This window comes from Synchiropus splendidus, chromosome 15 (genome assembly GCF_027744825.2).
Source record: "Synchiropus splendidus isolate RoL2022-P1 chromosome 15, RoL_Sspl_1.0, whole genome shotgun sequence".
Taxonomy (NCBI): domain Eukaryota; kingdom Metazoa; phylum Chordata; class Actinopteri; order Syngnathiformes; family Callionymidae; genus Synchiropus; species Synchiropus splendidus.
Genome location: NC_071348.1, coordinates 13,371,724 through 13,394,659, shown reverse-complemented (window position 1 = coordinate 13,394,659; position 22,936 = coordinate 13,371,724). Strand labels below are relative to the sequence as shown.

The 22,936-nt window shown below is 41.4% G+C and overlaps 1 protein-coding gene across 5 annotated transcripts; it reads left to right on the top strand.

Annotated features, from left to right (window-relative positions):
- Positions 1–845: 845 nt before the first annotated feature.
- shc1 (SHC (Src homology 2 domain containing) transforming protein 1) lies at positions 846–22,738 on the top strand. 5 transcript variants are annotated; one of them, XM_053887271.1, is made up of 14 exons: positions 846–1,048; positions 6,032–6,072; positions 12,227–12,391; positions 12,491–12,561; positions 13,772–13,835; positions 14,762–14,881; positions 16,137–16,190; positions 16,494–16,545; positions 17,166–17,292; positions 17,365–17,512; positions 17,690–17,747; positions 18,052–18,165; positions 19,805–20,055; positions 20,125–22,689. In XM_053887271.1, the coding sequence occupies exons 2-14, from the start codon at positions 6,061–6,063 to the stop codon at positions 20,251–20,253; spliced, it is 1,365 nt and encodes a 454-aa protein (XP_053743246.1). In that variant the 5' UTR covers positions 846–1,048; positions 6,032–6,060; the 3' UTR covers positions 20,254–22,689. The 5 variants fall into 5 exon arrangements, with proteins under 5 accessions (XP_053743246.1, XP_053743247.1, XP_053743243.1 ...); XM_053887272.1 differs by lacking the exon at positions 6,032–6,072 and having other exon boundaries at positions 847–1,048; positions 20,125–22,687; XM_053887268.1 differs by lacking the exons at positions 846–1,048; positions 6,032–6,072 and having other exon boundaries at positions 6,082–12,391; positions 18,055–18,165; positions 20,125–22,738.
- The last annotated feature ends 198 nt before the right edge of the window (positions 22,739–22,936 follow it).

Sequence of the window (22,936 nt, the reverse complement as noted above, 5' to 3'; positions counted from 1 at the left end):
ACATTTTTTTTATGACTTTGAGATCAATCTGGCGTGCACCAGCTTGGATAAGTCACCGTCAAATAAAATTATAAAATATTTATTTTGATGGTTTTTGTTTTCTTTCTTTTATATTTTTATGATCAACCGAAATTACACATTGATACATTATATTGATATTTGAGGGGTGTTTTTTTTTCCAAGCAGTTGTTTTTCCCCCAGCCAGTGGGTGGCGTGATGCGGCATCTTTGGAACCGAGAACACGGACTAACGCAAAAACCGGGCTACTTCATATATTAAAGAACCGCAAAAATGAAACATGAAATCTATGATGTTACTTTTCTGATTTTTTTTTAATTTTATTACTACTAGTTGTTAATCTTTTTCAGAAATTATTTTATTTCATGTGGCGTTAATACAGTTTTATGTGAAATAGTGTCTGGTGCTGTCTGTGCAATGTTGTTTCTTGTTTTCAGTGAAAACACATATTATTATTATTATTATTATTATTATTATTATTGTTACTATTATTATCTCTGTAATGGTAATACAACAAGTTGTCGTACAGTCTCAGTATTCATTATATATTATTGTTATTTATGTATAAAATGGATATTTTTCGTGGAGCTACTTTAAGTCCTATAAGCTCAATACTGGCAGTCGCGTCTTCATATACAGTACTTGGGTGGTTTCATATGTGGTGTTGACTCATAATAATGTTAGCAAAGCTCTTCGGTGAAGTGGGAAAGTTTTCCTTTTGCGTAACTGACGCTCAATGGGCCAGGTGCAGAAAACACACGCACGCACACACGCACCCACTGGGCAGATGACGTTGCCATTTGTTCGCGGAAGTGGCTTCTGTCGTGACCGTAGAGGGGGGGACGGGGAGGAAAGGGAGAGGAAAGAAGAAGTTAAGACACATCCCTTGTGAACTTTATGAAACCGTGGGCCACCGGACGGACAAAAGCGCCGACATTTCCTCTTGTTAGATGAAATTGGAGTCGAGTTTGTGGAGTTGTCGGTCGGCGGGCAGGAGGGCAAACTCGAGGGAAAGAGAGGAAGAGAGCTGGTAAGTTCCTCGCCTGTTCAGCGTACTTTTTAGGGACATGCTTAGACCCTTGCTTCTTGTAGGAACACCAACCAATGTTTACTAACTTTCTTGGAAGTGGTATTCTATATTTATGGTGCCCGTGGGGAGGAATTGTTCCAGTCTGCCTGATATATTTGGACGAGCTGTTCCTGCCAGGTTACTGTAAAGTCTAAGTCCCACTGTGATCAATGTCTGACTTAAGTTGGACTGGGCATTCTTCGTCCTGCCTGAGCTCAAATTGGAGTGAGGTCACATGTTTCCAAGCTCGTAGTTACGCGTTTTCTAAACATGTTGTCAACATATTTCTCCCTCACGTATCATAGTACTGCGACCACTCCATACCACTATATATATATATATATATATATATATATATATATATATATATATATATATATATATATCAGCACACAAGGTACCTTTTCAACTATAAATAGTGTTTATGTTGTATGTTTTCCATGTCTCACAACCTACTTTGTGATCTGCTGTTAGTGATTCTCTGGTGTTTCATTGATGATCAGAGTTGTAATGCGCTGTGATTCTGACCGCATAGGGAAGTATTGCACTAGAGTTGTTTGCTGCTTTACTTTTAAAACACTTTTACTCTTCTTTATGTCACAAATCTCTGCTTTTATTGAGTGGTTCATCACCTCATTTTAACACTGGTTTAGTGTAGCTCAATATTACTCATTGCAGTACGAGAGTGATTGTGAAAGCATCAACCAGTATTGTTTTCAGCAGCGTGAAACCTAGTTATTTCTCCGGAAATAAGACTCTAAACAGAATTCATCAGCATTCTGTGGTCGATGTCTCAATACGTGAATTGTCCGTCTTTACCACAGATTCATGAAATCTGTGGTACAAGAATCACTCTGGTTTCCTCCTTGTAGCTCAAGCAACCAACTCATGTTTCAATGAATTTTATCTGCATCAGTTTTTGCTTTCAGAGTATCCAGATCGATAGTTGGGATCCAGAATCTGCTGGTTGAACAGCAAAAAATGTTTTGTAAGGCTTCGACGCGCATCTAATTTTTGGTGCACTTTAAATTAAATCTGAGCACTTGCAAGCCACATAAAATGACCTGGGCTGGATTTGGCCCTGGATCATGAATTTGTCACATACGTTATAGAGTTAAAATTGCATCCAAACTGATCAGTAGGCTTAGTAATGTTGTATTGTTATGTAAAATGTGGTCTTTTTTAAGTTTTGATTGTGGTGTTTGTAGTGGCTTTATGGATTTTTTTTTCTGTAAAGAAATTCAAATTGAAACAAATGTTCATCAAGAGATTTTGTGAAAATATATGCATAAACCTTTTTATTATAATTAATACTGTACTTGTAAGCAACATTTCTCTGTGGTATATTCTGGTATTCTTGTGTTCTGACATGTTTTTGCACGAACTACATCAATAGATATTCTGCTGAGTGGACAACTTTCCTCTAGCAGTTTTTTTCTTTCTTTTTTTTACTGTTATTGCGGTATATGCAAAGTTGATGATGCATGACATCCTTGAGGGTTTCTTCACCAACTCTAACTGTGTTCATTTAAAACAAAAGTTTTGGTTATTCAACTTAAGTGGCATATTGTTTAAAGCAGTCAGTGATGAACTGTCAAATTGGGTTATATTTAAAACTTTGTGCAGCTTGTGCAGTTGTGTTGCTTGTTTGAACTCAGATTCTGCTCTGGCTTGCAGATTTTTAACTAACACAGCCCTTGAGTGGACTATGACTCGCCTGCCTTCAGTAAGCTATCTTCTGACTGTTGCCGTGGTGACTGCGGTTAAATACACCGCACTACATGTTGAAGCAAGGTAACGGAAAGAAGTTGATCAGAAAGGCATATAACTGACAGACTGTTTTTGCGAGGTGACTGGAAGTGGTGGGCTGTTATCAGAGTCGACCACAGCTGCTCCTGACATTGTATCATACGGCAAAGTAATCTTCGCTGATTAAACAGTAAAAGCCCCATCAACCACTGATCCAGATCAAATGAAGATCTAGACGTATGTCAGCTTGCCGGGGCGGGTTAGGGTCAGCAGTCTCGCACTCATATGCCAACATATCAGGGGAACCATAATACTGATGATATGGTCCAGGACTAAATCTGTCAGTCACTGGAAAGTATCACAGAAATGTCACAACTGAAAATCCACTTGAGTGAAATTGGATCTGTCGAGTTGTACTCGCACCACATCAGTCAGTAGTGAAAGCTTGAATTCTGATTGATGTGTGTTGCACCTTTACGGCTGGCTTTTGTTGATGTTTTTTGTGTGTAAGGTGTGTACTCCTGTTTCAAGCAGCCTACTGAGCTGATTACTTTAATATAACATGCCAAATCCAATCACTGTTTACTTGGTACTGTTTTTTGTGTCTATCTGCCCATCCTGTTGCTTTGTGCTGTGGTTTTATCAACCTCTAATCTAGGACAACCTGTGCGAGCATGTTGGTTTCCAAGATTTGACTTTCTGGAGCAAAAGAATGAAGCATTCAATGCAGCCTTGTTCAGGCTGTAAAAGTCGATCTTCATTTAAAACGCTCAAGCTATTTTGAGTGTTCCGAAAAGCAGAACTTCTGCAGCTGCATTTAATCTTTCTTAGAAAATTCACTTCTTGACGTCATCAGAATACAATTTAGTATGATAGTTTAGTAGTTACTGTTTTAATGTTGAACTTCCATCTACCGCTCTTTCTTTATTGTGTTCATGAAAAATGTATTTTATTGTATTTTTAAAATATCTTTTTTTTCTCAATTTTAATTTTAACATACTGTAAATGCCACACCATGGACCGCACCATAATATTAATATAAGAAGGAAAAAGATCTTGTTCATTCACAAGCCGTGCCGGTTTATAAGCCCCAGTTGCAGTGGTGCTGTCTGAGCCGTAGAAAGGTCAGTGGTGCACCCATCTTAAAACTGCATGAAGATCACTTCTAAACTAGTTTTGAAAACAGGGTCCAGCATCAAGACTGACTCATGAAACAAACTCAGCACTGTTCTGAACTTGAATCATGAACTTGTCACATCTTTTATTCACATTAAAGAGCTCAAAATGCACAGTTTTCACCCACATGTCCGAAGTTCCAACATCACAGCCAAATATTTCTTAAAATCAGCCACACACAACAGCAGTATAATAATAATTATTATGATAATGTAATAGTAATATGTGTTCACGTCGCATAAAAGATGACAAGGAGGTAGACAGTGAATTTTGATTTTTGATTGTTGTTGTTGAATTTTGACAGGATCTGTCATGCGTATTCAAACATAATTTCTCCTTTTGCACTCATTTAACCGTGGAAGACCACTTCCACTTCCAAAGGTGAATGTACCGAAGCAATGTTTGTTTTCGGCACATTGCACCGAGCTGTTTTCCTGCTGTACTTAAGGTGAGCTCTACGTTGCAGTCTCACAGGATCTTTTTAGTGTTGATGTGAGAATTTCTAGCTGTCGACCTCAGGCTGGTTACTTGTCCCACTACGCAACGGGTTCACATCAGGTTACTCAGCCCGGACCAACAGGCTTCCCTAGTGTATGAGTAAATTAAACTCCTACCCCTTACTTTTCTACAAAAAAACTTCTTATAAGTCATATTGTTATGGTGTTGCCACAATAGCTCTTCTCCACAACCGGTTTATTTTTCGATTTCCTGTGCTTTGCTCGGAAACAAACTACTTTCCAACACATATAGTCATTTAATGTGTCTTTCAGTTTGGAATTAAGACATTTCCTCTTGCTAAAACAATTTCCATATGCACATAAATACAACTCGGGCAAATTGTACAATATGCTGGTATCACCCAGTAGTTATGGAATTTTTTCAAGGCTGTGCTTATGCAATAATAAATGATGCTGGAACTGTTTGGTCATGCATTTCTGAGTCAAAGTGCTTCATTCAGTTAGGCGCATTTTCACAGCACTTTAATGGGGCTGTTGCGTCACGTCATTTAGCTGTTCCATGAAAAACTGTCGGCATTCACAAATCACCAGTCTGGCATATGTGTTTCACTGCTCTGCTCCTCTGAAAATAAAGCTTGTGAACTATTGAACTTGTTTATAAGACAAAGTGACTAATCTTCCATAGGCAACACATGTCATTCTCTTAGATTGTAATATGGCGGCTGTAGGTTTGTCTCGAGTGAATGAGGCCTTGAGTGACAGCAGGAAGCGAATGATGGAAGAAGATTGAGATGTAGGAGTGTGGTTAGAGGGGGTGGTGGGGAGTATTGGTCGTACCCAAAATAGCCAGCTCACATGTTTGTTGTGTGCATGGTGAGCACTGAAGCGGGCAGAAAGGCCTCCTACTGAATACCCTGCTCCAGTCACCCTTATTTCCGCTAATCAAATTGACTCCTGTGTGTGTTTGTACTTGTTTTCTAACCCGCCTACTGCTCCTTCTGCACTCATCATCTTCATCATTGTCTCCCTTGACTATGTAATGTGAACCGATGTAAGCCAGTGTTGCAGTCTGGCAAATATCCAGCCATGGAGTCAAGTAGTTCTCTCATCCCTTCTCATTTTTTTTGTTCAACTGTTTGTGTGCCCTCCAGGTCAAATGAGATCAATCTCTAAGGAGCAGACGGCAAAAGTAGATGTATTGCATTATGTTTTTTCAACATCCGCAGTCTTTTATTCTGTCGCACTGCTTCGTGGAGTCAGGCAAGCCAAGACACAAACATCCTAGACATGTGGTTCTTTCAGTCAATTCTTGTCATACCAAAGTCTGTGTTTAAACATGCTGGCTAGATTATTGCTTGTTTCATTCTTACCCTGTGCTTTCTTCTCTTCTGTCGTGTCTCTGCGCTGAATCAGTCATATCAAACAGAACCCTCCCTACAGCTGATCCAATGCATGATGGGAGTCAGGAATCTGCAACATGGCTGTTATCAGCACCTGCCATTTGTTGTATGTGCATGTGTTTGTTTGCATCATGTGTTCATGTGCATTTTGGTGTTTTTAGGGTTACAGCCACGCAGCCACTTTTGGCCAATGGAGTATGTGGTAAGAGCATTAAATATGTAACAACACAATTAAAAGCACACTGAGGCTAAAGCGCTAGTGCAATAAATAATATAATCAAGTCAAACTAAAGTTACTCCACAAAAGTAGAAATCAATATTTGTTTTTTTTGATGACAAGTTATGGGATTTAAAGTAGAATTCAGGGTTGCAACCAACAAGTAGGACTCGGCAATAATATAATACAATACAATCCCCACAATTTAACATCTCTGACAAATTCGATAAACACAAGCGCGCGGCGTGCATGTCATGTTTCCCAATTTCCATGCAAGACTATTATAGTATTGGTTTTGTTTGATCAAGCAATCCAAAGTTTTCTGACGTGGTTGTCACATGAGGGATCAGCGTGTGCAGGGTTTCCCGCAGCACTGTCACCCAGGCAAAAACTGCCCCCACCGTGACTATAATTTCAAAAATGTATATGCTTCAACAACAGATATTGTTCTTACTGGATATACTCACATGACATCTCCGCTACATCTTTAGCTAGCAGCTATGAGGCTACAAACATCTATGAGTTGCCTCTGGCTCACAAAGCCGCAATTTTACCCCAAAAGAAATCTGACACTACACACTATGTGATGCGTTGAATTGGTCATCTCTACACTTATTTAAGTATTGTATTACATTATATATTGTATACTATTGTACGTGAACACATTTTTGTTGAACGATCGAGGCAAACTCCAATTATGCCACTTAGTAGAGCCATTAGCTATCCCTGTATTATGACCCTCACTGAAGTGATTTGACATTATATGATTCCTCTTTTTTAACTTTTTGGAAGTTTTTGCAAACCTGTTTCTGGGAAGGGTGGATTCCTATTGCCCGGTTTGCTTCGTAGGATTCTATTACAGCTAAAGTTTCTTTTACATCAATAAAATATACATAAATAAAAACATATAAAAATAAATATTAAATAGACTTGACTCATAATAACATTAAATAAGCAAACAAAACACTACTACTAGTTGTGGAATAAAAGGGAAATAATTGGGCTTAACAAAACACTAATCTTTGGTCACAGTGTTTCTTTTGTGTGCTATGCTACTCAAAGGTATGATGGAAATCCTGTCCAATCACCACCAATGATTCTGTGATTGTGGGTTTTATTTTCAGAGTGACACTAGATCTCTGTAGCTGTTTGATTTTGAGCCAGATCTGTGACTGCACTGCTGTCATGGTGGTAGTGGTGGAGAGCGGTACTGCAGCAATGGTTGCGTTCCGGGTGTCATCTGAGGACTCCTTGCTTTCCTCTCTGTCAGCTTCCCATTGCTCTCCACGGGTGGTTTCCTCTGCTTTCTGCTACACTGACTTCTCATCAGATACGCTCCAATGTCGAGTTCAATCTTTGATATCTCTGCTCACTTTCTGTAGAATCATTCAGCAGTTATTGTGCTAGTCTGGTAATAGCCTCTTTTCCCCCCAGAGAGCTCCAGCCTGAAATGAAGAATATTTTTATGTGCATGTCATTGATTTTTCTGTCTTTTACAATGTGTCCACTTTCATCAAGGTTATGCCAAGTGACCGTGCTCACTGTACACCCAGTAGAGGCGGGGTGAACTCTCATCCTTTGTGTCTCATTCACTATTTCTCAGGTTACCAAACATGAAACAGGGTGGAGCCTTAAATATACAACATGGTAACCTCCTTCGCACTATGTAGCCATTGTTTACACGTCCAAATCCTCTAGTACTCCGCACTTCCCTCTCCCATTCAAATGATTGCTTTAATGTGCTGCGTCTTACTGTGCATGTATATGTACACTACAAATCTGAGGCTGCAGAGAGGAGGTGGGGGGAGGAAACAGGAAGGAGGAAGGATAGGAGACTAGAAGCTGGGGAGGGCAGAAGCATCAGCCGAGTATGTTTTGCAGAGTGAGAGAGAGTCGGTGAGAGAGGAAATGGGAGGCAGCATCACCCACCCAGACAGAGAGGAGGGGAGGGCAGACGGCATGCTTGTCCCTCAAATGGAGGTGGAAGGAAAGTGGGACTGGGAGTCGGACAAATGAGAAGAAGAGGAGCACTATAAAGTAGTGGCACTGTGAGCACTTTGCTGTTTCTCATGATTAAAGACGGAGGGAGGGACGAAGAGTCGCCTGAGCACCGTGGAGAATTGATGGGCATCAGCTACTAGCAGTGACTTTGTAAATCAATCGAGCGGAAGAGCGGATCACTGAGCCACGTTTTTCTGGGAGTGGATGGACGGAGACCCAGAAAGAGGAAGGACAGGACGGATGACCGGACGGTCGGAGGCTGTTTAAACATTGATATGCTTCTGATGTGAATATGCAGCTCTAGGAGAACCACCATGGAGAATCAACTGCATACTTTTTAAAGCGAAAACAGACATTTGTATGAAAAAAGAATTGACCTACTTTATAGAAAACAATTGAAAATAATTGTTTTGTAATAACTGAGTTCTGTTAATGTTTCTACGCTCTTTAATGATCTGATCTGCAGGATTTTATTGTCTTTATTACTTGCTGCATAAAACATTCAGGTTGATTTTATGCAAGTTTTATGAGAATATAGTGTTCTGGTTATATACTGTTTTTCAGGTTGTGTTTTACATCTCTTGGTTAGAGGCGGCTAACAGGATGTCAACATTGATTGCTTTTATGGCTGGCGCGACGCCGGTCAAACTTTGATCATTTCCTGAAACCTATTGATCTTTGAAGGAGTCTCTAGTGTTTCTTCCTGTTGTGCGAAGAAGAGCTGAGCAGCATTTGATGCAACAGTTAACCCCTGTGAATTGTTCTGACAAAGCTGTTGCCTCTTTGTCTGAAAAATCTCAGTCAGTACTTCTCAGCATCCTTGGCAGGCATCTCTTTTAAGTCTGTTGCCATGGCAATGGGAGGCAGCCACAGACAGAACAAGATGTAAAGTTCTGTTTTGTGGTCCTTTCTTTTTAACTGGTGCTGATCCTTTAAATAGCGGTACTTGATAGCCCCTTCAAAATAAGAGGCTCGTATTTGTTCAAGTTTTATTGTTTCCCAGACTCTCTTTGTCTCAGTGGAGCACGCAGTCTGCGAGAATCAGGGTACTTTCAGGTCACCTGTCTCCCCCTCCCCATTCTGTGTATCTGTGCGAGTCAGCACTGCCCAGTGTATCCTGAAGTCACCTTTTACAATGCTGTCTTAATCAGTTGGTCTGATGTGCTGTGACCTGAACAAATCCTTGTTCAAGTCATCCTTGTTCATATCACTTTTTGAACCGACCACTGATTTTGAAATTACTGGCGACTAGTTGTGCAGTATTATTGCCTTTGTTGAAGTGACTCCTCTGCAGTCATCAAGACCACATTGTCTTTGTGTCCTCGGTCGACCTGGTCTCAAGTAGGTCTCCTTAAAGGTGCTTTTTATGATCACGCATTAGCCCTGACCAGGGTTTTTGTCTGGCATTCACATTGTAGTTAGGTGTAGTGGGTGTTTTTGTATCTTTTCCAGCCATACTTCTTCACAGCTTTCAGAAGGTCCTCGCCGCCTGTCTGGCGTACCGGGGGGGTTGACTGTTTTCTCCCTGAACAGGACCAGATGGATGACTAGACAGAATTTCTAGACCGCCCTTCTGTGGTGCTAGACTGTTGTTGGTTCTCTCTGGTTTAAGTGCCAACTACAAGCTGGTGCGATCGTTGCAGACTCATTAAGGATCCAAATTGTCAGACTGTGGGAAACAACTTTCCTGTCTGACACTTATATGACAAGTTCACAACTTTGCGTAAGTGCAAGTGTGTTACAGCCGTTGCTCTCACCTATGAATAGCATACATTGGAGGTAAATGGCAACTAGCTTGCTACTTTGTGATGGTTTAAAGGTCAAACATCTTTTGACTGTTTTATTTATGACACTTGGTGTTGTAAAAGACTGTTAATGTCAACTGACTGTTGTTTGCCATTGAGGTGGGACTATGCAGAATAGGAAAGAGTATGCTGTGAAAAGAAACAGGAGCCTAAAAAGCACTTGCTTTGAAGTCTTGTGTGGCTGAAGTCTTCTCTCAGGTAACCTTGAACTAACTAGCTTCCAAGTTTTGCTTTGAGAAGTCAGTAGAACAATAAGTCGAGGCTTTTTCAGCAGGTGTGAAGAGTTCTTTTTGTTGTTTGCGAGGCCTGTGGTATATTTCAGGGAACCACGGGTGGACGGTTTAATTGGATCTATCAGGTCATATTATCAGAATATGGTAGAACTCACGAGCTTGTGACCTATATTTTGCTGCATTCCTTCAATGCAGTGTTAGTGCATCAAAAGGCTGACGACTCAGAATCTACTTACCACTTTCTATTGGTGCTCCAGACCTTGACACGATTCTTTTAACTGAATCTGCCTTGCTTATTTTAACCATATCAAAAACCTCTGTCAGGAACAGGCTAGAACCTGCCAGCTGTGTTTTGACTACTTTTGTTTCCTCTTCTTGTATCTAAACAGGTGATCATGTCGATTCTGTAGCCGTTCGTTGAGAGAGAGGCTCGGGGAAAAAAAAAAAAAGACCGAAAATCAACGTTTATCTCTTATCGGGACTGTTAAACAGGGCAGCCTGGAGAACGGGCGAGCAGAAGCGGGTGGGAGGGAGGGGGAGAGAGAGATCATCTGGAAGAGGAGAGAGGAAGTGGTGGCGCGGGAGAGGGCGGAGGCACTGGAGAGACAGAGGCTGGCTGAGTATATTGTGTGGAGGAAGAGAGAGGGCTTCCAGGATAAGAGAGGAGATAGACCGAAGGGAGCAAAGACCACAGAGAACGGAAAGGAGACAGTGCCTGAAGTGATCTGGAAAAGAAGAGACGAGGAAGAAGCAGGGAGAGTGAGGGTGAAAAATGAAACCGTTTGGAGAAAGAGAGACGAGGATTAGATAGATAATCTTTAGAGTGTAGGCAGCGTGCTGCAACAAGGAGACACAAGGTAGAAGCTGTCTCTCTCACTTCTTATTTATTTGAAGCAGTGCAGGTGCTCCCTATAGTTTTGAAAAAGTGTAGCTGGGACTGTTGTTGCACTGCCCCTGATCAACTCACTACTATTTAGGGTTTTTTTGGGACTGATTTGGGCAGTGGAAAGCTGCCAAAGGTGCCCTGCTTTGTGCGCACCAACATGTGCAAGCAAACAAACAAAAAGCATTGTGTGACGTTGATTCTGCCGAAAATACTTTTGTACAGACGACATGCGACTATTTCATACCCTGAGTAGCAACACACGTGTGTGTGGGTGGTGAGAGACAATCACTTGTGTTGATTCTCCATGGTGCTAGTGACAGCTGGATTACTGGCCCACACTGTGAGACTTCTCAGTTAAGACCCCAAACTCACAGACATTGTTTTACATTTTAGCAAAACCCCTCATGAAGACATCCACTCTTGACGCCTAAATGAACTGGGATGCAGATTGACAACATGATCTGCGTTTGTGCACTTAAAACTAATTTCAGCTGCATTTTTTCACAAACCGTGATGCTTCACTTTTACGCTGCATTCTTTGTAACGCGACTTTTCTTCTGGATTAAGCCATTTTTAAAGCAGTTGGTTTTTGGCCGCCCGACGCTGAGCAGCGGACAGACCAGCCGACAGATGGATGCAGTTCTTGCACTGTGGAAGACAAGACAGATGGCTGTGTGTTCTGCAGAGAAAAACTTTGAATACTGAAACAAAGAGACTTTGATTGAATCACTAGCGCCAGTGTGGATTTTTTTTTCTCCTGAAATAAAAACTACAAATTCACAATGGAGCTTGTCCCTAAATCCAAGTACACCCACTTTCGGAGCGAATCGCTGAGTTCAACTGATGAGACGAACTCAAATCCATCACCGTTCCCTCCATCCAGTCCTGCAACCCCACTTACTCCATCTCCAGGGATACCCTCTTCTTTCTCATCCTCATCTCTCACTCCGATGCTGCCCCCTTCTTCTCCCTGCGCAGCCGAGAACAGCCCAACAACCCTCTGCTCATTCTTCCCTAGAATGGGATCTCTTCGGCTGGGGGTTTCTGCCACACTCCTCCCTGGATTCAGACCCACCGCCAGACCACTGCAGCAGCTTCAACCGCCTGTTGAGTCCTCGGGGGATGACGGGAGCAGCTCCAGCTCCTCTCCTCCACCTCATCATGTGGTTCTCCCTCTAACTGCTCCTTCTCCTCCTCCTCGACCTGTGATGCAGGACATGAACCGGCTGGGTGGGGTGTCCAGGAGGGCACGGGTGGAAGGTGGCCAACTTGGAGGAGATGAGTGGACGCGCCATGGTTCCTTTGTCAACAAACCCACCCGCGGCTGGCTTCACTCCGACAGTGTGGTCAGCACCAGTGGTGTTTCTTACACTGTTCGGGTAAGTGACCCTGCTGGATCCAAATGTGTTTTGTGGATTTATGGGAACTGAGAGAATGTTTTTTGTTTTTTTTAAAATAAACTCTCGTCTTCTGTGCAGTACATGGGCTGCGTGGAGGTGCTGCAGTCAATGAGAGCACTCGATTTCAACACCAGGACACAAGTCACCAGGTCAGTTTAAAACATTGGAGGAAATGATGCATCAATGACCAACATTATTTTAGTGTCTCACTCATTGAATACTGTCAATGCATTATGATGCTGATTGCGTGATTCCTATGATTGCCACATATTACACTTCTGAGATAATTGCGATGAACAATTTCAGGTTCCTCATAATTATCAGCTAAATAGGGTATGAGAACATAATTACTGTAGTCTGTCTCTGTCAAACAAAGTGGCCTGTTCTCAGTCAAACAGGAACAAAAAAGAAAGCTGAGCTCTTCGTGCTTTTTTTAAAAAAATAGTATGGAACAATAGTCAAATTCATAATCCTATGTTCAGAATCCATAATCTTTATCTCTATATTTTATATTATAAGACCAAGTTTGACATATCTGGAGTGATTTATTATGGTTTCAAATATTTCATGTAATGATTCAGTCGCATTGTGGCACAAATTTGGTGCACCACTCGAATTTACTATTTATCTTCACTCAGCGCAATATTGTATTTTCTTCATAAAATGGTGACTGTTTGCATTTATCAAGCTATATTTCAAATCAGTTATCAAAATGGCTGCCTTTCACAAAAAGCTCTGTTTAATAAAATGTTGCATATTGTGCTCTTTCCAGGTACTAGTGTAAGTTTCTTTTACTGAAATAGTTAAATAAATCTCCACCCCTCTGACAGGAGATGGCAGAAGTCATATTTTTTGACGTATGACCTGGGCAAATATGAACGTTGGCATAATGACGCCCTGCAATATAAGTATAACTTACATGTGAACCACAAACGTCCAGAATCACAGAGAATACTGTCTTGCGATAAATCTGAGGCTATTGCTGATGTTATCTTCAAGGAGCAATGAACAAGTGTAGTTTTGGCACAATTGTGGTGAGGAGACAAAAGGCGTGAAGTATTCACACCTACACAACATGCTGACGCGCTGACTTGCACAGGTTTTCTTTCTGTTGGGCTTGTCCACAACCGTGTGTTTGTGTGTGCACGTCCTACCCGCGGCTCCTTAAATGACCATGTTCTTGAATTCTCGTGGTTTCCTTTTGGTTTTCCGTAGCGATTTTCGTTTTTGTGGTGAAGACAAAGACAGTTGCCAGGGACAATAAATTCAATCACCCGCTGCAAGCTCACATTTACTTCACATGATGGAGGGTTGACAGTGTTGTGTAATCGTTGTACACTTGTGTTTTCAATTTTTTAGGGAAGCAATCTCAGTGGTGTGTGAAGCGGTGCCTGGAGCAAAAGGAGCACAACGCAGACGAAAGGTACATATTTAAGCACACACCCATACACATCATTATTTATTTAAACGGCCTAAGTGGGCAGTAGTGGCTGGATAAGAGATAGATTTAGTCCACTCTATGGTCAGCTGGCTATTTGGTGGCACACTCTCCCTCGTGCGTGGAGCTCTTGATTTAGGCAGATTGTGCACGCTTGTGGTCAGTGGGCTGCTCCTAGGTAATTACCAGTCGCTCTCTGGCTTGAGTCTTTCCCCCTGCAGTGTTGTCGCAAGGGAAGTATTTGAGGCGGAGTAGCTGGCCAAGCGCAGCCAGGATCAGGCCAAAGAAACACTGATTAGCAGTCACAGCCGTCAGTCTGCTCTTACAAGAAGCCTGTGTGCGTCTGCGCCGAGTATTCCAGTAAATCCAAAAGCATCCACCCTAACAGTCCATTAAACAGGTGGCTAAATCCTACACCATGCTGGAACAGCATAGTCAACGATGATCATGTTCTCAGTACATGTTCTCCTTTAAAAAAAAAAAAGAAAAACACTGGTGCCATTGAAGCGTTGACTTTATTTACTTGCCCCAAACTACTAACGTAAATTTTATAGTACTCTGAACAAATGAAAAGCTCAGTTCAATGTGATTATTACTTCTGTACATCTGCGTTCTGTCCTAATATTGGTTTTATCGCGTATTCTTGTCGCCAAAGTGGATGTATCCGGGCACAGATGTGTGCTTACAGTCTGCAGTATATGATCTGTGCGGTGTACTCCCTGTTGCTCACAGTTGGCCTTGAGGACAGGATCACTTTCACAATTGCAGCTGTTTTCTGACTCTCAGTCAGAGGCATTTTCGCACACCCACCCTCTGACTCCCACACAGGCGGCCAGTAAAAATATATTTGCAATTTCTTCTTTCGACACCTTGGTGTTGTTCAGCGTCTCACATCCTGTCCTGCTCCACAGCCTTCCTCCCGCTGCCTGTCTTCTATTTTGGGCAAAAGTAACCTCCAGTTTGCTGGCATGACTATCAGCCTCACTGTGTCAACGAGCAGTCTCAACCTACTGGCCTCTGACTGCAAACAGGTGAGACAGAAACCAGTTTTCAGAAAACTGTTATTTTTCATTGGTATTTATCTAATTAATTCAACATTTTAAACAGATTAAAACTTTTAACTTACCTAAGTCCACCGATAATCATAAAGCCAAACCTTTACCACAATCATTTTTCTAGGACACCTTGCACTTTTTAGCTACCGTTTCTTTTTCTTTGCCCTTTAGCAGGCACTTTGTGAAATTGTTGTAAATCTGTGTTTGTACCAGAGTTCCAAGACAAAATGTTCTTTTTAATCGCAGTACTGATTAGTACAACCTAACTGTTGCCAACAATGACTTTCACGCATAATTCATCCAGGAGTTTTTAGAAAACATCCATAAAGTGCCTGTAAAAAAAAAAATTGTGTGGACTATGCAAGTAGTAATCTCAAAATTAAACAAAGTTTTCAATATTTACTTTTGATGCCTCAGTATTGTCTGACGTATTTCCTCAGCAAAAGAGGTTTGTTTGTCTGTCCCTTAGCCAAATTTCTGAAGAAATCAGAAAAGGAACAGATGGTTTAATGCCGGTGGTATTTCCTGTTACTCATTTTCCTGTTATTCAACTGTTAAGATATTAAAGTTTTTATTTAATTTATTTTATTATTTTGGGTTTAATAATTCTATTCAATATTTGTAAGGTTATTTGTTCTCTTATTCAATAGTTCAAATTCAATTGCTCTCTTATTTAATAGTTGAATTAAGCTTGTTTTTCAACCATAATAATGTAATATCCAACAACAGGTCAACTGTCTCCCTCAGGAACTAATGCATCCCTCATCTCTGAGGGCGTCACATGATCATCAGCCGCATGATGGCTGATTGATCAACTGGCTCTCTGCTCCTTTGATATTGATGGCAGCATTACAGTAAATATATTCATATTGAATTTGAGAATATTTTAATACAATAAAACAATTTTATTGGATTAAACCTATAAATATGTCAGTTGTTGAATTCACCTATTCAGTTATCCAATTCAAGTTCCTCTCTGAAAAACCTGAACCCACTCTGATGGACATGTTTGTTACAGATAGCAACTAGCATCGGTGGATGCTAGTATTTTTTTTTTTCTGCTGATGGCACACACTGAAGGAGAAAGAACCTCCCTGAGTAATGATTGGACATTTGTCTCTCCATCCACATGCTTTCATCTCACTCCCCTCATACTTCATGTCATCCATCTCTCCCTTCCTCTCTCTTCCTCGCTCTTGTCTCTCTCTGTCTCTTTCGTATTTCTTTGCAGATTATCGCCAACCATCACATGCAGTCCATCTCCTTCGCCTCTGGAGGAGACCCAGTGAGTCACCCAAGTCTCTCCCTCTTTCTCTCCCTCTCTCTTGCTCTCTCCCCCTGCCTGCATATCCTTCCTTCCTGTCAACTGTCATTGTCTTCTTATAAATACCACTCACTCAGTAGCTGCTTAGGTTTACAGTATTCCCCTGCAACCTCATGACTCCTTGTTGTCTCTTCAGTGTGCTTTAACTCTTCTCTCTTCTTATCTCACTGTATCCTGTCTAATCCTAAACCTGACTTACTCCCTCCTTCTATTGATTTTTCCCTCTTTCCCTCCTCCCCTAATTGTCTCCCCTGTATCCCACAGGATACGGCTGAGTACGTAGCATACGTGGCAAAAGATCCAGTCAACCAGAGAGGTGAGCTGAACATGCTAATTGATTTCTATCCACTGATCAAAGTGTTACAGAATGAAGCAGTTGGATAATAAATAATTCTGTGGTCCTTAGTATTCATGTGTTTGATTGAGGGCAACGTTGGAATCCCATGTGTGACCCCATAGAGTCAGTAGAATTACTGGGGCTCCTCCTGCTGGTTCTCAATAAAAGTGTCTATCCCGCAACCCTGTGTTTAATTTTCTGAAACACAAGGTTGGAGAGGAAGTTTTATTGACCCATATAACAGTTACCCTGGCATTCATTCAGCACAATATATCCACTTCCCCAATTATTTTCAAGTCGGACATCTATGTTTCATCAACACTTTCCACTCAATTTCCGCTCATGAATTGTAGGAGGAAGCGCCCACAGCTATGGTTGTGGATCAAAGAACAAAATCTGACGCTGTTTTTAGCTCAGGCGGAAGAATACTTGGCTCAGCCTCGTCTTAATCCTGGAGAAAAAGAGTTTTTTACATACTGCAGTTTCCTTCAGAGCTGTTCTTTACACATGTAATCAGCTGAATTTACTCTCAGGAAAGGAAGTGATGTACTGGGTCGATGCGACACCTTCTAAATGGAACTCTGCTATGTCATTGTCAGCATGTCATATTCTCGAGTGTTCAGAGGGTCTCGCTCAGGAGGTCATCAGCACCATCGGTCAGGCCTTTGAGCTGCGGTTTAAGCAGTACCTGAAGAACCCGCCGAAGCTGGTCACACCTCATGACCGGTAAGGCAGACGTGCGTAACACAGGAAGTTGTGTTTTTCCATGATCTTAACCCGTCAGTTCATGTGTGTCAGAATGGCTCCATTTGACGGCTCTGCTTGGGAGGAAGAGGATGATGAAGCTGGACCACCTCCCGAGGTCCCTTACTACAATAACTTCCCTGGAAAGCAGCCGCCTCCGGGTGGATTGGTCGACATGAGGACTCGTCCAGGAGCCACCCTGGTGAGATCGTCTAGTGATACAAACAAGTGGCAGGATGTTTAGCTGGAGATGAGGTCCTGCTCGATCAGCTGGAGTGCTTCTGTTTAGTGTCAGCGTAACTTTGCCTCTGACTGAAGTATGGCTGGGAGAGCCATATATCTTGTTATCAATCTCACAATGTTATGTGTTGCTCTGCAGCCATACGGGCAGCCGGGTCAGAACGACATTCACAAACAGCCACTTCCACCACTACCAGGTGAGGAGGATTCTGTGTGACCACAAATATGCATGTGTATATAATTATATATATATATATATCTAAATATATCCAGTATATAGAACATAGAGAGAATATTAAGCATTTCTGAGTATGTGGCATATGAAACACCTCCACAAGCTTTAATGTTGTTAGGTGTGGTTGTGACACTATTGCGTCACTGTAGTGAGTCACTTCCTGACCTACATTCAGAGGCCCTTGGGAGTAAAACCATATTATGTTAATACCTAGCTTTGGCTTTGCAAGATTTCATTTTTGTGAAGTACCTTTTAAATGCGTCTAGCAGGTGCGAAGGAAGGACGGGAGCTGTTTGATGACCCCTCATATGTAAATGTGGATAAACCTCGCGCTCAATCTGCAGCCAATGGAAATGCTCACCGAGATGCTTTTGACATGAGTAAGTCATTTTTAACAGCCGTCGGCTTAACTGGATGTCACCTTGCTCATTGGCTGGAGTGTCTTATAGTGGATTGCGCTTAAGCATGTTACATCATTTATCCTTAAAAAAGATTAACATGTACATAACGAATAGAACATGGAGAACGTCATAATAATAATTTTATATGACTGAGGAATTCACTTTGATTAATACAGGAAGCTATCGAAACCTAATCCAGTCCTTCAACTGTCTACACTTCTGTTCAGCGAGTAACCAATATGTTGCTGACATTTAGTTGCTATGATGTTTCTATCAAGAGTTTTCTATTAAAAACACGCCTCAAACCACCATAATTCATTTCCATGTTGACCATTATGTTTTCGACTTGTGCTGATGTTTCATCATGTCTTTTATAACGTGGTCCTGCAAGATTCCTGGCTTGAAGAACAAACTTTTGGATTGGTGCCTTTGTCTTTGTGTGTGTGGTCAGGTGTGCTGTGATGATATTATACTATATTATATACATAACCAACAGAACAATCAGTTTCCAGATTTCGTGTGCCTTATTTTTGCCGGCGGCACTCACGTGAATCACAGTCCAACCAGGCAGGAAGTTGAGTTATTATAATGGTCCGCAAAGGTGCGCTGTTTTACAGTAATAATTCTGAAGACACCGCTTTTTTTTGTACACATTCATTTACCGTACCATGTGTGTAACAGAAACTCTGGATTGATTCCATATCCTAATCTTTGAGATGCCTGTGCTGTTAAGCAAACACGGGCCCTGATATTGCAGCTCTTCTGGGAACAGTGGTGTCTGGTAGAATCTCATGTTGTGGATAGGTAGCAGCTGTAGAGAAGTGAGGCCGCTTCAATTACAAAAGAAGCGTTGGTTATTGCTGTGTTTCAACATGAGAACTGTTTGTACTCTTTCATAACAACACGCGAAACACAGATCCCTGCCCTCAGTACTTTAAATCACTTTACTATTTTTCATCATATCTATCCTATTTCCAAATAGAATGTGGTTAACCCCTTTACGTGGGCTGGAGACGCTAGTGTCAATGACAGTTGAATGTGAATGCTCTTACTTACGTAAAGCAGATACTCACATCAGTAAGAGAGGCCGTGTCAGACTGTGTCCTGTACAGCCAGCGATACAATTCCATCCGCATGAGGCTCAAGCTTTTTAGCTGGGGTGTATTTGCTTCGAAATAAGATGATGCCAGTGAATGTTTTTCTTTTTTAATCAGTGCTATTTGCGAAGCACAGATTTGTCTTTAGAGGTGTAATAATTCAACTTTTTCTTGTTACATAAAATTGTACTTGTATATTAACTGTTAGGTTCTTACTACTGACAAACGTAATTAAACTGATGTGAAGATGTGATGCCCCCATGTGAAGGTGCTTTAAATATATGCAAAATAGCTTTTTAATGTCTACAATTTATTACTTCCTGCTAGAAAGTAGTCCATAAAACTTGCGGGCCATAAAACTTCTGCGTTTTAAATGTCCTTTCTGTTTCGACACACACATTATGACACAAAACGTGCAACTTAAAACCACAAAGTGCTTTTCTTACTGTGATGAAATGCTTGTTTTGAAAGATAAACTAACACCAAGAACGTGACTGTTTGTATTAACTTCCTATTTATAGAGCCGTTTGACGATGCTCTGGGAGTCTCTGGAGTTCCAAGTTCAATGACAGCAGCGCCCCCGCTGGTGGAGCAGTTGCAGTGCGAGACGTGGTTTCATGGGAGCCTCAGTCGCAGGGAAGCAGAAAGGCTCTTGACCCGTGATGGAGACTTCCTGGTGCGGGAATCGGGCACCACCCCTGGACAGTATGTGCTAACAGGGCAGCAGGGGGGTCAGGCCAAACATCTGCTGCTAGTTGACCCAGAGGGAGTGGTAAGTTGAACGCCTGCAGTGGACAATTATAGCAATAAATGGGTGTTTTATATTATTTCATTGTCTTAGGTGCGTACAAAAGACCATCGCTTTGAAAGCGTGAGCCACCTGATCAGCTACCACATGGACAACAGACTCCCCATCGTGTCGGCCGGCAGCGAAGTGTGCCTGCAGCAGCCAGTGGAGCGCAGGCCGTGACCTCGCCCACCGCCAACAAACACTTACCATGTCTACTCACAGTTAGACGCACCTCAACACTACTCATGCAAACGCCACACCAAAAAAAAGCCAAAAATTGAAATGAAAAAAAGAAAAAATCTCAGCAAAATCATTCACATGCTGCTGCTGTTGCCTCATTTCTGTCCTCTCTCAAAGCTCAACTGTGAACTCTGACCTCCACTTATCAGATGCCCCTGTCCATCACGGAGAAGCTGCAATGTCTCTTGAGTCAGTTGTGAAGGAGGAGAAGGTGTCGGAAATGTTGACTGAGCAAACATTTTGATATGAAGATTTAAAAAAGGGGCGTGCAGAGAGCTTGGAGGATGACTCCTTCAATGACTGTCACTAACAGCTGGCAATGGAACTTTTAATGTGAAAAGTTGTGGTGAATTCCTCCTTCAAACATCTCCTTAGCATGACTATGGCAAAATTCTGTCTTCACACGATCCAGGAGGACTGCCCTGACTCCACCCCTGTGAACAACATTTGAACTTGGTCTCCTGGAGGGATGCTAGCTCGTATGCAAAACTGGGACTGCTATTACAATGACCGCCATGTCTTCTGGTTCTGTTTCTGCTGTTTAAACACAGGTTTCATCACTTAAGGAAACTTCAGGAATTATCTACGTCTACACACCTTAACAACACACATTGTCTGTACTACCTGTCACGCCAAAGAGTTGGTCTCAAACAGCCGAGGAGGCTCGTGCACACTTGGAGTAAGGAGAATGCAAATACATATTAAATGGAAGCTTTAAAGAGAAGCTGCTCTGTTAAATTGACGTCAGCGTGAAAGGATGTCTCCTCTTAATCTAGTACGAGAAAATGGCCCGCGTTTGCTTCTCTGTCATTCTTAGTATGTGTTTGCATTGACAATCTATGGCCTCTACCTTTCTCCAAAGTCTTGGGCAGAATGTAAAGAATTGTGATCAAAGCCTTTTGAACTGTGGGCAGATGAGATGTTTAAGCAATGATTAACCTTTTGCAAAAACAATGTATGTTCTAGTCTAGTTGAGGGGTTTTTGTATATCAAACGGTTGCTTTTTTTAAACAACTTGAGGGAACGATGTCCTTTGCTGAAGAGGGTTGGAGGTGGTTTAGATGCGGAGATGCTAAGCCAAATGTTGCTCCTCAATCTGCTGTTATTACTTGAGGATACAGAAGGGGGAGATCACTCTATTGTTTCTCCTTTCAACCTCGGTTCATACTGTTTTATATCTTTTGTAATCGTGCCTTGTTTATTCGATGCAGTCACGTCACTTCAATGCAGTCACCTTATGTACTTAACTAGTCAACTACAGGGGATTCTCACTTAAAGCCGCTTAGTAAATGACTCTGCAAAAACGACAGTCTGACAAACACGATCCAGTGATGGCAATGGCCTCCTATGCTGGTTAGTGGATCCAGTTTCAAGTCACAGATTCTTGATGTCATCGTGGGAAGGGGTGCTCATCTGGCCCGATCATCTGTAAATAACATTGACTGGTTAGCTTATTGACGCAACTGTATTTGTCATGGTTAAAAAAAAAAAAAAGATCATTTGATGAGCCAGACGTTGAGTTGCTCTTAAAACAAGTCCCCACACCAGAGTGGCAGCAGGGTCAGAGTGGCTGGTGACTTTCAGAAACCAGAGCTTTAAGTTTCAAGCATCACTGTCACAGACGCGTTAGTGAACTGGTTGTGTTGTCGGTGTTCATCACAGTTGCCTTTTGTTGCATGAAAATCCTATTTGGTGGTGGTGGTGTTGTTGTTGATGTTGTATTGTACATTTGTGTTTTTTAAAAAGCCAAACGCGTGCACAAATATTGATTTTTACTTGTTTTAAAAAAAACTTGTTTTTAGGGAATCATGTGTTTACACTTGTATCTGAAAATATAGATTGCATATATAAATACATATAGTATAATATTCATCTATTTTTGTCTGTTTTTTTAATGCGGTTTAGCAAACTCAAAGTCTCACACAATGATCTGGTCTTGAACAGTTTCAGCCTGATGACTTCTGGCATCTAAGGAAAATGTCAGTGCCACTAAAAGAGGGGAAAAAATATTCAGGTATGGAGTTATCTGCTCTTTCAGTGAATTCAGGTTGTCAGCTGGCCTCATTTATGTGACGGTGGTGACCAACTGCAGCAACCCCATGACAAGGGTGAGAATGTTTTGTTTTCGTAGGAAATTTGTGAAACAGTGAGTAAGGCTTAGTCATTTTTATATGGGCCAATATAAGTTAAGGCATTATTTTAAAACTGAATCATATGAAAAGCTGGACTACAAAAAATACAATTTTAGTTAATATGGTTTTAGTTCATTTAGTTTAGTACTTATATTTAAAATTGAGGCATGTATCATCAAACTCACTGCAGTTCGACACACTTTTTAGAGCTCATGTGTACAGTAGGAGTCCTCCGACCAAGTTCTCTGACTCATGCAGTGGTTGCCGAATTTCTTTGGCCTGGCCCTGCTTTAGCCCACAAAAACTAAATTAAAAAAAAAAAATTAAATAAACATCAGTAAGTGTTGATTTTCATTGACCAAATAAAAATTAGATTCTCGAACCAGCCCAGGTTTGAATACAAATAAAATGGGTGTGAGGAAAATGCTAATTGTTGTTTCTTTTTTTTATCATATATCATATATTTCGTTTTTCTTTTACACTAAATTAAA

What these genes read in the sequence shown, in the direction of transcription:
- shc1 (XM_053887267.1), top strand. Translation starts at nt 11,795, where the DNA reads ATGGAGCTTGTCCCTAAATCCAAGTACACCCACTTTCGGAGCGAATCG. An exon ending in TGGCCTCTGACTGCAAACAG is followed by an intron (nt 14,882 to 16,136) that starts GTGAGACAGAAA and finishes ATTTCTTTGCAG; the next exon opens with ATTATCGCCAACCATCACAT. An exon ending in GCCACTTCCACCACTACCAG is followed by an intron (nt 17,748 to 18,051) that starts GTGAGGAGGATT and finishes AAATGCGTCTAG; the next exon opens with CAGGTGCGAAGGAAGGACGG.